Raw genomic sequence first — 16,648 nt, forward strand, 5'->3', positions numbered from 1 at the left:
AAATTTGTCACGTGGTCACGTATATGGATTTTAAAAAACTATGTTTAAGGAGATGCCGTTACTATTTCAGCTCAGGCTAGTTACAATTAGATCTCAGGATATTTTTTTCCTAAAGCAGGTCTGATACAATTGAGAACACAGAATTATGGTTCATTGCTAAGATTGGCATCAACCCATGGATAAAGTCCAAAGCTTGAAAAGGCCTTTTAATTTCTCTATAATTCTATTATATATAATACATTATATATATTATATATATAATACATTATATTATATATATATATAATACACACACATAAATTTATATTTGGGGGGGGGCACAAAAAGCGCTGGCTAAGCGTTCCTAGTCATTCTCCGGACTCCGTGCTATCGACTGGGCCCCTGCAGGCGCCCGGGACGGTCACGGTCGGGGTGCAGACCGGAACCTGGGCGCGGGGACACCCGTTTCCGGCGGGCCCGTTTGAGCGCCGGACAGTCTTCCGGCCGGAGGACCATGAGAGGGCCGGAGCCAGGGCTCGCGCCTGCGATGGAGTGGGACGTGCTGGACACTCTGGAGGCGCTGGGGTGAGTGTCCCGGGCGCGTCTCCCCCTCCCACCAACGGAGGTCCGCTCTCCGCGTGGTCGCGGCCGCCTGCTCCCTGCGGCGCTCGCCGGGGCCCGGTCGGCGCAGGACGGGCCTGCTTCCGGCGCCGACGGGGTTAAGCGGGAGGCGGGCGAGCAAACGGCCTGGGGGGTGGAGCGGGACCGGAGAGTTGGGGCGCGTGCCCCCCTCTGCTCCACTCCCTGCCGGGAGCTGCAGCCGGGTTCCCGGATCGGCGCCGAGCGGCGGGGCTCCGGCCCGGCTAGTTCCCCGAGACGGGGCTGCGGGCCTGGCCGCGGCGGTTACCCCCCGACGGGGACTACCTGTGGCTGTTTGGGGGCCTGGGAACGATGATTTCCTGCTTCCTAGACCCGCCGAAGGGTCTCAGTTCAGTCCTGAGCCATGCCTTCCAGCCTTCCACCCGTTCGTTAAGGGCAGCGGTACTCGGAGTTACTCAATTCATCGATGCATGTTTATGCATCGGAAAAATTTATGCATATTTATGCAGGGAACAAAGCCACTTTCAGATGACCATAGTTTACGTAATGGTGGGGGCTACCGAGAGCCCAATGGAAGTGATAATGCCGAGTGCTAAGTGCGGAGGGGCTGAGGAGAACCAGTGCAGGCAAAGGGACCAATGGATGCCTCGCAGGCTCCCGCTCAGCCTCATCCTGTTTTTCTTTACAGCCCTTGCTCTATCCCCAAATTATCTTGCCTTTTTTAATTTCTCGAACCCTCGTTCCCCTCCCGTCCCCGGCCTCCTGCACCCATCTCCTCTAAAGTAAGCCCTAGGCCAACGGGTCCCCTGCTAGTGCCGCTATTTCCAGCACCACCTAGAGCGGAGTCTGGCTGAATAGTGGTTGAATAAATGAAAAGTCCAGAGGAGAGCGTGCGCGGAGGGAAACGCAGGGCCAAAGCTGACCAAGTTTAAACATTCACGGAAATGGAGAGCTTGGGGGAATGTCGACAGGATGGTGTTGCTTGACTGGGGGATGCTGTACTGTCTCCGCGTTATAGTGAAGCTTGAAAAGATCCCATCTCTTTATATTTACCCCCCTGAGACTGCACTTGCTCCGCTATCAACTGCCCTGTTAGTCCATACTACTTTGAATGATCCAGTGTTAGAGTCTTGCGTCCAGTAAGCACACACGAAGTTCATCGCCTTTGTGTCAATTTTGACTCACTTATCAAGTGAAAGAACTGTGCTTTCATTTCTTTAGGGGATAGTTTGTACTTCCGAGATGGCTGGGGATTTTCATCTTACTTTGTTAAGGACGTAACCAAAAGGGAAGGTTAAAATACTTAGTACAAGAGGGGCTTACAAAGTTCATGGAAAAATGGGATTAAGAGAGAAGGTAATTTTCCCGTGAACAATTTGAAGCTCTCATTGAGTTTTGGACTCAGTTTGAGCTCTCAAGGACAGTAGAACCCCAGACCTTGACACGAATCCATTCCAGAAGGAGATGTGATGCACTCGCGTTCTGGATCAGTTTTTCCCATAAGAAATAACTGAAAACTGATTAATTTGTTCTCAAAAACCAAGTTTTTACCCTAACATTGCCTTTTTTTACAAAACATTACACAGAGGTTTCAAAGTAAATAAGTTCAGAGTTCAATAATATAATATAAATAAAAAACAACATTTAAAAAGTTTTTTTTTTAACAATTACAGTGTGGATCTGTGGACACGGATGTAGAGAGGAGGTATGGAGAGTCACTGTTTGGAAGGAGAATCCCCTTCCATCAAATTAACTGGTATCTGCCTTTCAGTTTTTTCACTAGGACCTGGCTGGCTTTCTCTTAAAAAAAAAAAAAAAAATCTGTCTAATGTGGTCTGCTGTTGGCAGTTTCCTTACCTGTTTTCTAAAAGGATTTACTAAATTATCATCAACAATACTGATCAGTTCCTGATTTATTATGATTCTTTTAAAAAAACTCTTAGGACCCATGTTTTTTATTTAAAAACAGTATTAGAAGCCACAAAAGCTAAGAAAATTACTATATAGCGAACACAGCCGCAGAAGATATATAAACAATGCGTACTAACCTAATGCCGAGCAACTGAAACACAAACTGCTTTTGTTTACAAAAATCAGACGTGCGGGTCAGATTCTGATGTTTTGCTCAAGCTCCGATGCAAATTTCTTGACCTTTCACGTGGAAATCCGATGATGTACTGATGCGGTTGAGCGCTGGGGTTCTGCTGTCCTCCAGATAAGAATGGTGGGAGTTGGCAATACTTTATGGAATAAGGAATGAGAGAACCTTTTCCTTCCTTTTTTTTCTTTGAGTATGGAAAGTGAAAAACTTTTGACAATTTAGACACAAGTTTGAATTCTCTTGTAATGATAATGATTTCGTAATGATAAAAGGAGTAGTTGTTATTTACAATACAAGCATATTGAATGCAGTTTTTAAGTACCGATAGTTGTTAAGTAATACTTTTTTTTGTTGTGATTACAACATTTAGGATATCAGCGAAGGTGTCTTAGTTTGTGAAGAAAAGAATAGGAAACCAAAGGGAGGAATTAAAAGAAGAAAGATAAAAAAAATTTAAAAAAAGAAGAAATATACAGGAAAGAACAATGTAGGAATATAGCATAAATGTAAAGCAGTACAAGAATAACCTCAGTTTTCTTATCTGTGGAAGGAGCAGGCCATATCAAAGTCAGAAGTTTCTTTTATTTTGACAGTCCCTTACCCTTGGTTGTGCATCGGAATCAAGTAGAGTGCTGGTGGAAATGTGGGAGGCTAGCAAACAGCCAGACAGACTGAGTCCTAATGTCTAGGAGCAGAGTATACCTAAGCGCAGTGCTTAAAAACGTCACAGCTTAGGTTGAGAAATACTTATGAAAGGAAGTTGATTTTGAATATTTTTGAGCATCCATATTTGTTGGACAAGCAGGTTTGGTGGTGCAGTGCTTAAGCTTCTGTTGGTAACGGAAAGGTAAGCATTTCACACTCACAAACCCACCTGTGGTGGAGTAAAATTTCTCAGAATGGCTCTTCTCTCCACGTCTCTCTAACTTCCATCAAAATGTTAACACAGAGGCGATTGGTCCATGTTAGTTGCCACTCCCCTGGCTAGAAGGACACGCTGTTTGGGCAGGAAGAGACCAATCCTCAGACCATCGGAAACGGGGCACTTTTGAGGTCTCTGTCAGCAGTGGCAGAGTCTGTAAGTAAGGATGACAACGCACTGGAGAATGAGTTATAGTAGTATAGGAAAGAAGTGTTGGTTACTTAATGGCAAAATAAGGGCAAATAATTCTTTAAAACATACTTAAAAAAAAACAATTTATTAGGGGCTCATACAACTCTTATCACAGTCCATACATATACATACATCAATTGTATAAAGCACATCCATACATTCCCTGCCCCAATCATTCTCAAACCATTTGCTCTCCACTTAAGCCCCTTGCATCAGGTCCTCTTTTTTTCCCCCTCCCTCCCCGCTCCCCCCTCCCTCATGTGCCCTTGGTAATTTATACATCGTTATTTTGTCATGTCTTGCCCTATCCGGAGTCTGCCTTCACCCCCCTTCTCTGCCTTCCCTCTCCCAGGGAGGAGGTCACATGTGGATCCTTGTAATCAGTTTCCCCTTTCCAACCCACTTACCCTCCACTCTCCCAGCATCGCCCCTCACACCCTTGGTCCTGAAGGTATCATCCACCCTGGATTCCCTGTGCCTCCAGCCCTCATATGTACCAGTGTACAGCCTCTGTCCTATCCAGCCCTGCAAGGTAGAATTCGGATCATGGTAGTTGGGGGGAGGAAGCATCCAGGATCTGGGGGAAAGCTGTGTTCTTCATCGATACTACCTCGCACCCTAATTAACCCATCTCCTCTCCTAAACCCCTCTATGAGGGGATCTCCATTGGCTGACACTTGGGCCTTGGGTCTCCACTCTGCACTTCCCCCTTCATTCAATATGGCATATATATACATATATATATACACATACACACACATATATATACATACACACATATATCTTTTTTTTTTTTTGCATGATGCCTTATACCTGGTCCCTTTGGCACCTCGTGATCGCACTGGCCGGTGTGCTTCTTCCATGAGGGCTTTTTTTGCTTTTGAGCTACATGGCCGCGTGTTCACCTTCAAGCCTTTATACCCCAGACACTATCTCTTTTGATAGCTGGGCACCATCAACTTTCTTCACCACATTTGCTTATGCACCCATAAGGAAAACAAAAGGGTGAATATAAGGAAGAAAAGGGGAGTGGGGTCATGGGGCACTAATCCACCCAAGGGGAGGGTATTGTTTATATCTCCACAGGGAAAGTGGGACCAGACTTCAACCCAGTGCCGCAAGGTGTGAATGCAATATCCCGGCGTGGAGTAGGGAACCAGTGGAGAGGTCTGGGAGGCTGGCCCCAGCACCATAAATTAAGTGGATTCCTGCCCCTCCCCCGAAAAGAATTTGTTCCAAAGGACGACATTGACTCTGCAGCTCCGGGAGATGGACGTATCTGATCAGAGCACACGGGAGCAGATGAAGGGGCAGGAGGAGACAGTGGAACACAGCCTGGCCCATCAGGCCGTGAGGATGATGTTCCTGAGTAGAGCAGCCAGTCCACAGAGAGAACAACATGGCTGGCCCCACTATGAGAAATGATGCCCCTCAGTGACTAAGGGCGATACAGGGGACAGCACCGGAGACACAGTGTGGGAATTGCACCTGACCTGATCCCACCACACCGAGGCAAAGCACTGGGGGAGTGCAGCGGGACATCAAGAGAATGCTGAAAGTGGACTTTGGGGCCACGGCGTGGTGCCTCAACAGACTGGACTGGAAAACGCTCCTAAGAGCCAGCAAACGATCCCTGAACTAACTACAAGCTTTTATCTTGTGAAGTGTTTTGTTTTGTTCTTTGTCAGTGGTTTGTTTTTGTTGTCTGGTTGTATACTGTTGCTTTGTTTTCCTCTGTCTTGTTTTCGTGCATGTTAGTGTCTCCACAAGTCTGTCTGAATAGGACAGGCTGGATGAACTATCTGCAGGAAAAACAACAGGACCGACAGTTCCGGGGGGACTTGGGATAGGGGGAGGTGGGGGGGGTAAGGAAGTGGTGTTAACAAACACAGGGACAAGGGAACAACATGGGACCCAAAATGGTAGAGAGGCAGGAGTGGCCTAGTGGGGAATGATCAAGGGTAAGGTTGCGTAGAGAACCCAGGTGGTGACGAAGCATGGTAGTAGGGCAGGAGGAAAGTCAAGGGAGATGGAGGAAAGAGCTAGGAGTCAAAGGGCATTTATGGAGGTCTAGACAAAGACATGTACATGCAAATATATATAGGAGGATGGGGAAATAGATCTATGTGTCTATATTTATAGGTTAAGTATTAAGGTGGCGGAAGTACCTTGGGCCTCTACTCAAACACTCCCTCAATGCATGAATACTTTCTTTTATTAAATTGGAACTCTATGATGCTCACTCTCCCTACACAACTGCTGAAGCCAAAGTGGGTGAACAAGTAAATGTGAAGAAAGCTGATGGTGCCAGGCTATCAAAAGAGATAGTGACTGGGGTCTTAAAGGCTTGAAGATAAACAAGCGGCCATCTAGCTCAGAAGCAACAAAGTCCACATGGAAGAACACACCAGCCTGTGTGATAGAGTGGTCCTGAAGGGATGTTATCAGGCATCAAAGAACAAAAAATCATATCATGGGCTGCACACCTCCATGATAGGATCGCTGAAGACAAAAAATACTTTTATTGGGGACTTTTACATCTCATCATAATCCATACATTCATCCAACATGTCAGGCACATTTGCACATACGCCACCATCATCATTTCGAAGCATTCTCTTCCCACTTGAGCCCCTGATGTCAGCTCCCCATTTCTTCCCGTCTGCTCTCCCTCACGAACTCTTGATAAGTTATAGATTATCATTTCCATATCTTATATCATCCTCTGTCTCCCCTCACCCACTTTTCCATTACTCATTCCCCTGGGAGGGGCTTCTAGATTTATCCTTGTGATTGATTCCCCCTTTATCCCCCACCATCCCCTAATCCTCCTGGTATCTCTACTCTCCTTGTTGGCCTTGAGGGGTTTATCTATTCTGGATTCTCTGTGTTGGGGGCTCTTATCTGTAGCAGTGCGCATGTTCTGGTCAAATCCAATTTGTATTTTTGAGGTAGAATTGAGGTTATGATAGTGGTGGAAGGAAGCACCAAAGAACTAGAGGAAAGTTGTGTGTATCATCGGTGCTATACTGCACCGTGACTGGCTCATCTCTTCCCTGTGCCCCTCTGTGAGGCGATGTCCTCAATTGTCTACAAGTGGACATTGGGTCGCCAATCCATACCCCCTCCCCACCCATTTACCTCAGGTATGATTTTGTTCTGGATCTTAGATGCCTGATACCTGATCCCATCGACACATCGTGATCACACAGGCTGTTGTGCTTCTGCCATGTGGATTTTGTTGCTTCTGAGCTTGATGGCCGCTTGTTTATCTTCAAGCTTTTAATACTCCAGATGCTATATCTTTTGATAGACAGGTACCATCAGCTTTCTTCACCACATTTGCTTATGCACCCATTTTGTCTTCAGCGATAGTGTCGGGAAGGTGAGCATCACAGAATGCTAGATGGTTAGAACAAAGTTTTCTTGTGTTAAGGGAGTACTTGAGTCAGGCCCAGTGTCCATCCGCAACCTTAATTTTTAACCTATAGATGTGAGTACATAGTTCTATTCCCCTTTTGTTATATATGATTTTACATATGTCCACGTCTGTATTTAGGCCTCCATAAATGTCCTTTGCCACCTGCTTCTTTCCTCTCTTTCCTTTTACTTTTGTCTCACTATCATGTTCAGCCTCCATTTTGATTTAGTAATTCCTTGCTGCTACATTGAAGGGCAAATAATTCTTAAAAGGCTTTGAAACTGATGGGAAATTAGGGTTGAAGTAGACAAAGGGTAGACATCAAGGCTTAGTTTTGGAAATAGCTACTCGGTGAACAAAATGCAATGCTAGCCGAGCCCGGGTGGAGGAGTGAGCTGCGCCCTACTCTGCTTACCCCAAGACCTGCGGTTATGCCATCAGAGAGAAGCTGCTTTCTGCCTTTGCAAGGATGTAGAGCCTGCGAAGCCCACAGGGCCGGTAGTGTACTGTCTGAATACACGCGATGGAAGGGAGTGAGTTAGGAACAGCCATTGCATATGGAAGAAATTGAAGACAGCATAGATTGAATAACTATATGCAGGGCAGAGGAAACAATGGCCTAGAAATATTGATGAATTCAGAGGTGAGTGCTCGGGAAGTCAGGTGGAAGAGCGGTTGAGAGTGACGTGTGTGAATTAGCAGCATTGAAGGAGGAGGAGTTGCAGGTGCAGAGCACGGTTGACTGAGGCATCGTGAGAGACTTTGGAAAAGAAGAATTAGGGAAATGAACACCAGGACACGGAACTCCCTGTCTCTGAGCTTATGCCGACTCTTAGTGGCCCTATAAGCCCGGGTACAACTGCTCCTGTGGGTTTCTGAACTGGGACTTGGGAGCCCTGACTTTGTCCTGAGGGGCAGCTGGTGGCTTTGTGTGGGATCCAGCCCCGTAGTGGAATGGGTCCTTAGGAGTGGCATGTGCAGTTAAGGAAGAAAAAGATAATAGACTGCAGAGCACAGGGTTTATTCAACAACAGGGTTTCTTCATAATGTGGTGTGCAAGCCTCTTGTTAGTACATACAATAAATGGGCCATGTGCTAAAGCTGAATATTGTGAGCCTTCAAGGGGAACACTTCAAAGGAAGTGCCTGGCAGTAAACAGTGGTGTTAAATGCGCCTTAAGAGTGGTAAACATTGCAAGTCTAAAGGTGTAACAGGGTAGGGAGTGGGGGTGGACTCTGGACCACTCCATCCCTGCCTGTACGAAGAGCAATGGGGACTTGTAGGAGGCACGCCTCTTGGTCGCGCATGCTGAGGACCAGAAGGGTTCTGGGATACGGAACCCTGAGAAATCAGGACTGGACTGATGCTTTACAACATGTCCTCCTTGCAACTTAGCAGATACTCGTCTACACTGGGTCAGGATAACACTGGGGCTTGGAGCTCTATGCTTGGTCTTTTCTTTTTTTCCCTTTAAGATAGGCAGGATAAGAACCCCAAGAAGACAGGTCAGCAATGCACCGAAGTTTTGGGGGTGGAGGTGGGCAAAGGAGGGGAGGAGGCAGGGGGAGGGGAGCAGTGAGTCCTTAATGACAGGGACAGAAGAATAGCAAGGGTTCTAAAAATGAGCTGGTTGTGTTTGATCAATTGAAATGTGTCCAAGAGGAATTCCCGAGAGGTGAATGATGGGTAAATATGATAGTGGGGCAGAAGGAAAGAAAAACGAAAAAGGGGAAAGAAGAAGAAAGTAAAAAAAAAAACAGGGATAAGTATGGATATGTATATATAAATGTTTAAAGATATATATGTGTTTATGTAAATATATAAAGATAGGTATACACATATACAACTAGGAAGCAGATGGACTTTGGGCCTCTACTTAAATATTACCTCAGTACAAGAACAGTTTGTTCTAATATTGTGGCACTGTATGATACTTTCCCTACGTGATTATTCAAGACAAAATGGGTGTATAAGCAAATGTGAAGAAAGCTGATGGTGCCCAACTATTGAAAGTTATAGTCTGGGGTCTTAAAGATAAACAAGCGGCCACTTAGCTGGGAAGCAACAAAGCCCACATGGAAGAAGCACACCAGCCTGTGTGATCATGAGGTGTTGATGGGAATCGGTATCAGAAGCTTAGAAACTAGCAAATTGACATGAAAGAGCATGGACAAAGTGGAGACCCAAAGACCACCTGTAGGATAATTGACTGTATAACTACACTTGAGGGGGATGAATAACAGAATTTTAGGTGAACGGATACATTGGATGGTATAAGATAAGGCAAAAAAAAAAAAAAAAGGAGTTCCTAGGGGTGGGGTCTGAGGGAGTGGATAAAGGGGAGCTGATATCAAACTGTTCAAGAAGAAAATGTGTTGAAACTGATGGTGGCAGCAATTGTATAATTATACTTGATCTAATTGAATTATGAATTGTTATAATATCTGTAAGAACTCCCAATAAAATGATTTTTAACTAAGTGGTAAACAAATGCAGTGACTGTGAATGCACCTATTAATCGTGTGTGTGAGAAACCAGGCTTCTGCAGGAGGCAACTTGACATTTTATAGACAGTATTTGTGAAGAACCTGTTTTCGGCAGAAATCTGTGTGTCTGGCGCTGATCAGTCATCTCATGGAGGTCTTCGTCCTCACTCTAGCGCTGAGGTGGTTTTCCCAGCTCTAGTGATGAGAGAGGAGAGAATAGACCATTTACACCTTCCCCGTCCTCAGTTCCCACAGTTTGAACTGAAGACCTTTAGATCCGCAGCCCAGCACGTAACTACTACGCTGCCAGGGCTCCCAGGCAGTGATGGCTCGAGTGTCAGTCCGACTGTCCGTGTGGTCAGGGAGCCCTGGTGGTGCAATGCTGACTCGTTAGGCTGCCAATGAAGGGTTGGTCATTCGTGCCCACTCCACAGCTCTGTGGGCACAAAGACCTGGCAATCTGATTTCGTAGAGATGACAGCTCTGAAAGCCTGTGGGCCAGTTTTACTCTGCTCTATGGGTTCACTGTGCGTCGCAGTGGCTGTGATTCAGACTCAGCTCACCGTCACTCCGGTAAAAACAATAATGCAGATGGACTCTCGAGACTCAGCCTAATGGCAAGAAAAGCAGAGGACTGAGGAAAAGGCACAGCACAGAGGAACCCTCAACTGGCCTGAGCCTCAAGAGAGCAGGAGGTATTTCTGAGATACTGGACGAGCTTATCACCCCTGAGTATGCCTTAGTAAATGTAGGACTTGATTTTTGCAGAAAGGAAAGCAAAGAGAAGGCAGTAAGAAGTTTATTACTGAAGCTCAGTGAGAGGCCGTTTAAGACATGGAGACAAGTCATGTCCGCAGGGAGCTGACCTCTTCTACCTCTGCCATTTCTTGGTTCATCTCCTGGGCCGTGCTGTTCACTTTCCTTATGGTTGAGGGCAGAGTTTTGAGAATTCATGTCGAGCATTTGAAGTCAAATTTGAATTTGAATCTTGGTGCTATGGCTTTGTTACGTAGCCCCAGCTGACAGTACTGAGGTCAGACTAACTTCCTAGAGTGCTGTGTGGATTAAACGGAGTGTAAGGATACATACGCCTAGTACTATGCCTGGCCTGCTACTTAAGGTCAGTATCCCAACTGAGACTTAGCCTTCAATAAGTCTTCATTTGGTTACCTGCAAAATGAACATTTGAAAATAACAGTTCTTTACGAGAGCATTCAGAAAACACATGGAAAGATAGGCATCAAAGTTTGATGACTGGTGAGGAAATATATATTCTCACATGGAGGTCGTACCAGCCCCTCTGAACCCAAACCAAACTCATTGCCTGTGGGTTTCTGAGACTGTAAATGTTTACAGGAGTAGAAAACTTCATCTGTATCCTATGGATAGTTTGCGATTTGAAACTGCCGGCCTGTAGTTTAACAATGGCAAACGAAATTTTGTACATATCTCCTCTTTGACTCCGTGGTACTGCTGTAAAAATGGTGGAGTGGTGTCTGCAAATACGGATTCCTCAGATGTTTTGCTAACACCCCTCGCCCCGTCTGTTGCAGGTACAAGGGACCGCTGTCAGAAGAGCAAGCCCTTGTCAAAGCAGCTGAGAGTGGGCTGTCTTCGCCTGAGTTTTCAGAGCTTTGTATCTGGCTCGGCACTCAGATAAAATCACTATGCAACTTGGAAGAAAGTATCACTTCAGCTGGTATTGTCACTGATTTCATTTACTTTTTTGTGTGATTGTGAAATGAAATGATAGCTTATGATTCATAGCTAAATAGCAATGTCAAGATAGATTATTAATATTATAAAGAGCTTCAGTGTGTGGTATTAAAAGTCTTTGGATTAAATTTTAGTAAGTCCAAAGTTGGTGCTTAAATTTGCTGTGTAATTATAAGTTAATGTTTATCAATTATATTAACCTTAGTATTCTGTTGGAATGGGTCTGAATTTGTTACTTAATAGTTAATAATTTTTGAACATTGCTTCTTTAGAATGAGTTAATTAAAAAATGAGTATTTCCCTAATTTAAGTTGTAGTCCAAAGCCTGCAACTCCGCGTGCCTGGGTTCCCTTAGAGACACTTGAAAGAGTCCTGCAACAGCCCAGGCACGCTTGTTTAAGTTACTGCTAGTGTGGGACTGGAGGCTTTGGAGCACCTTTGGCTGGTACAGTGTCAGCTAACATAATAAAGTAAAAATTGCCAGTGGGCATTGGGATATAGGTCAGAGTAACCCTTCTAAAGTTTCCCTTACATTTAAAAATTTTTTTCCTTGTCAAATCCAGCAGAATTCAATTGATGAAAAGTAAAATAAACCCAATGCTTACAGCCAACATATGTCATTAGTTGCTATGTAATTTATTATGAAATAAAGATAATGTGGCATAGAATTTAAATTTATTATTTGAATACCAAGAAACATAATAGAAATGGAGCCTTCACTCTAAACTCGGTAATTGTAGCCATAATAGTACTTTTAATATTTCAGTTGCATGTTTGTAGAAAGTCTACCAAATGGCACACATCAGGAATTTAAATACAAAGTATTTTTCAAACTTAGATTCTTAAAATTGAAATCTTCCACTCTTAAGTGGAAAGTTGTGGTCTTCAGTTGAAATTCCTCTTTCTATAGGTAGGAGCTGTTCACTTACCTTTACCCAGGCTTTGGGGTCAGTGTGAAGCGGAAAAGAAAAATAATACTTTTACTTAGGATTTTATGTAAAATTGATGTCAACTCGTGGTAGAGCTTACACTGTGAGATAGTGTGGTACATGTTCAGTGCATGGTTGTTGATTTCTTTCTTTCTCTTTAAGGGAGAGATGATCTTGAAAGCTTCCAGCTCGAGATAAGCGGGTTTTTAAAAGAAATGGCATGTCCATATTCTGCACTCGTATCAGGGGATGTTAATGACCGTTTAAAAAAGAAGGATGACTGTTTGAAACTTCTGTGTAAGTTGTCTTTCTTTGAGCATTTAAAAGTAGAGACTTGATCTGGTTTATGTTATTTCTCAGTCAAGATTTATGATATTTTATTAGTAAGACACTAAGTGTTTTGAATATTAAAAATGTTTAATATTTGATTTAAAAAGTGAAACTATCTCGGATATTTAAATAAATGTAATGTGAATTCTATATTATATCCCTTAAAATTTCTAATACTTGTTAACATATTTGGCCATCATTAAATGTTCTATTATTGTGATTATTACATAGTACTGTAATCATTTTTCCCTTTAATTGATTTCTTGACATTGATCACTAGATTGCTGAAAACGATGATTTCTGCATTCAATTTAATTTTTTTAGTCCTGTTTTATTTTAAAATCAAAACTAGGCTGCTTAGTAGTACAAGAAAGAACTTTATGTATAAGATCAGTTGAATATTGAGAAAATATCCCAGCCCGGTGCAGATCAAGCCCATAAGTTTGATATTAGCCCATGTGTCCGATCCGAATCTGTAAACTCCTCTTCAGACTCACACAGCACATGCAAGGACGCCGAATGCATGAAGATCACAGGCCAGGGGGTGGGAAGTCTTATGGATCCAGTGGCGGTGTAAGCCTCTCAGCGCTGCCCAGGGTGTCCACGTGGCTCTGTCAGCTCAGGACACTAGTGCAGTTCTTTGTGTCCTTGAGCAGTGATGTCTCCCAGGGAGTGAGCCTGCGTCCTCTCTGCAGCGAGCTGTTTATCTCCTTAGTGCTTCCAAATGAGGTCATGAAGCTGCGACCTGATTGACAGGCTACACACCCCTTCACTCTTAATCCTCTCAAATTGAGAACAGATTATGTAGCTCTCACAACCCTATACTCATTAAACTACCTTAAATAATAGATCCATTTCTGTGTATTGAGTCCCTTCAAAATTTTCTGCTTGAAATTAGCTTAATTTTATATGATTTTAATGCTATTCTTTTTAAAATGGCTATTTGAAAGCATTTTTCTAATATCGAAGAGTTCTGTTAGATAATACTTTTAGTAGAAAGATCTATTTGGCATTTTTCTACTTTTAGCAATGTTCGTTTAAATATATCGCAACAATCAGGAAGCTAGAAGCTCAGGGCTAGAGGAATTAGCATGCTCTAGTTAGAACTATGTAATCTATCATTTTTTACTTTTTGCCTTAGCTTTCAATAATGATGATACTATAGATCTCTGGGATAAGTAAAAATATAGAGGTTTAATAAAAAAAGTTTTCTGACTGTAAAATTATGGTTACAGAAACCTTAGAAGCAGATAAAATATAGAGAAGAAAATCATTCATAATCTCATTACCTAGAGAGAACCATGAATAATCTTTTGGCATATTTCCTTTTTCTCTTTTCTCATATATAAGCTCTGGTGGCATAGTGGGTAATGCATTGGGCTGCTAACCACAAGATCAGCAGTTCAAACTCACCAGCTGTTCCTAGGGAGAAAGACCAGGCAATCTGTTTCTATAAAGATTTATAGTCTCAGAAACCCAAAGGGGCAGTTCTTTTCTGTTCTGTAGGGTTGTGATGGGTTGGGATCTACTCAATGGTAGTGGGTTTGGTTTTTGGTTTGGTGGCACTATAGGCTAGGCATTCGGCTGCTAACTGCAAGGTCTAAATGTATCTGCAACTGTGATGGAAAGAGATTAGCCTTCTGCCGCTGTAAAGATTACAGTCTTCTCAGAAACCTTACATAAACTTGTTACGGTTTGTGTTGGCTCGGGGGGGGGGGGCGTGTTGGAGTTTTTTTGGTACAAGCACACCCACTTAAGAAAGACTACAATCTTGTAACAGAAGCAGCTTCTTCTGTCATACCCTTCTTCATATACTTGTATTTTCTAATTGCATGGCAGCTAACGATAGCAACAACATTGTGTTGTGGGAAGTGCAGGTCTGACTAGATGGTCTCTCCTTAATTGAGCACTCTGCATATGTGAGAATGTTTGATCACAGATTTGCACAATCTTTTACAGTTTCAACTTGACTGACTTGTAGGTTCCTTCTTTTGGGCTGTGTGTAGGTCCTGTGCTGTGTTTTGTCCTCATTGTCCACCTAGTGCCTGACTCAGAATAATTAAAGCTACTCACTGCCATCGAGTTGATTTTTGCTTGTACCAACTGAATAGGGCAGAGGAGAAGTACCCCTGTGAGTGTCCAAAACTGCAGATCTTATGGGAGCAGACAGCCTCCTCTTCCTCGCATGGAGCAGCTGGTGGATTTGAACTGCCAATGTAGTAGTCCAATGCTTGAAATCATTGTGCTACTTGGGCCCTTTTGGCTCAGAATAGGCCTTTGGTAAATGTATGCTTATTGAAATAGTAATGTAGATCATTTAATATATTGATTAAAGCAGGCTAGTTTGTGTGAAATCAGGAAGATTAAAATTGAGACTAAAGTAAGTTATTTCATGTTTCCCTGATGATATTAAGTAAATCAAATCTTGGATTTAAAAAAAATTATAGGACCCTTTTGGTGTCCATTCATATGTTTCAAAGTCTTAGGCCAAACCTCTGTTATTGGTAAAGTAGATGCAGTGTAGCTCTTGAGACTGGGCTTGGCTCTTTGTCTTCTCTGCTCCAGTGGGGGTTGCTTTAGCTCTTCCAATGTGAAAGACAACTAACCGGTATGAATATTGACCGAGGAGCCCTGGTGGCTCAGTGCATTGTGAGTGGGGCTGCTTACCATAGGTCGGCAGTTTGAAACCACCAGCCACACCTTGGGAGAAAGATGAGTGTATCTGCTGCCTGCAAGGCTTACAGCCTTGGAAACCCACAGGGGCGATTCTGCTCTGTCCCAGGAGTTGGAATCAACTCATGTGTTTTGGCGTATCAACATTGACTGGAGTGTCTACTGCATACTGCTTTGGCTTCTTTTCTCATTGCACGTTTCCAGCGCTCTACTACTCAGTATTGCTCCTGGGTTTTCTGTAAGTTGCGAATGGTTATTGGTCTTGTTGACATCTGTTTTAAGTAGATATTTTTAGTAAAATATTTTAAGAAATTTCTGCACTTTTGTTAACACTCTTAAAATTTGTTTTATTACAGTATTTTTAAGTACAGAGCTTCAAGCTTTACAGATATTACAGAACAAGACACTTAAAAGTTCTCAACTAGATAAAAAAAGTGAAATTTATCAAGAAGTTCAAGCAATCTGTGATACCCTTGCTGTACCCAAGTCAACAACTTCTGACGTTCCACTTATGCTAAGCCAAGTGGAAGCAAAGGTAGTCCATTTGTTGTATTTGTTCATTTTCACAGGAATTCACCTGAATGCTAACATTTAAATACTATATTAAAAATGAGGTTATTTCCTGTATGCATAAGGTATATACAGTCCATGTCAATAGAAGTTTTATCTTAAATTAATTTGGGGTTTTGACTTCATGTGCATGTGACCTGATTTGCTTTTAACTAAAATCCAAGAATCAGATCTTAATAATCAGGTACCCTTTCCTTCTGCTGGAGTTTGCCAGGTTAGATGTCATTTTGCAAATTTAAAGTTCACTTTCCTAAACAAAGTTGTGATACAGTAGTGTAAAGAGTCGAATTAGTCGATAAGTGAACAAAAGGCAAGCTAAACATTTTCTAGTGTAGTGGTCATTAATAGATTTGCAATGTAGTCTTGGGCAGTTCATCGTGAGGTACAGCCCCACATCTGGACGGGTCCTAAGGGACAGTGGTGCAGTTGAGGGGCAAATTAAAGAGCCAGGAAACAAGGACTCACCTCTTCCATGGCGACACGAACCAGAATGAGGCGGTAATGTATTCTCTCACTAGTTTATATAATCTTGCATATAAGCCATGGTAAGCACATATATGAAACAGGAAGGGGTTGTATTAGAAGCATACACGTAACGTGAGGGGGACAAGCTAGGGGTATACATGCAATAGGAAGGGAGGTACTAGAGGTATATATGTGACAGGAAGGTATATATGTAACAAGCTGGACAGGTTCTAGAGTTAGGATGGTGGCTTAAACTTGTCTCTG

General features: G+C 43.2%; 1 protein-coding gene across 1 annotated transcript in view; it reads left to right on the plus strand.

Moving 5' to 3' along the window:
• The first annotated feature begins 461 nt into the window (after positions 1-461).
• Positions 462-16,648, plus strand: part of FAM98B (family with sequence similarity 98 member B) — a 32,470-nt gene continuing 16,283 nt past the window's right edge. The window contains exons 1-4 of the mRNA XM_075531420.1: positions 462-564; positions 11,255-11,400; positions 12,509-12,643; positions 15,706-15,884. Coding sequence (XP_075387535.1) covers positions 494-564; positions 11,255-11,400; positions 12,509-12,643; positions 15,706-15,884 — 531 coding nt within the window. The 5' untranslated portion in view covers positions 462-493. The remainder of the gene's footprint in view (positions 565-11,254; positions 11,401-12,508; positions 12,644-15,705; positions 15,885-16,648) is intronic.

The sequence above is a fragment of the Tenrec ecaudatus genome, chromosome 14 (genome assembly GCF_050624435.1).
Source record: "Tenrec ecaudatus isolate mTenEca1 chromosome 14, mTenEca1.hap1, whole genome shotgun sequence".
Lineage (NCBI taxonomy): Eukaryota > Metazoa > Chordata > Mammalia > Afrosoricida > Tenrecidae > Tenrec > Tenrec ecaudatus.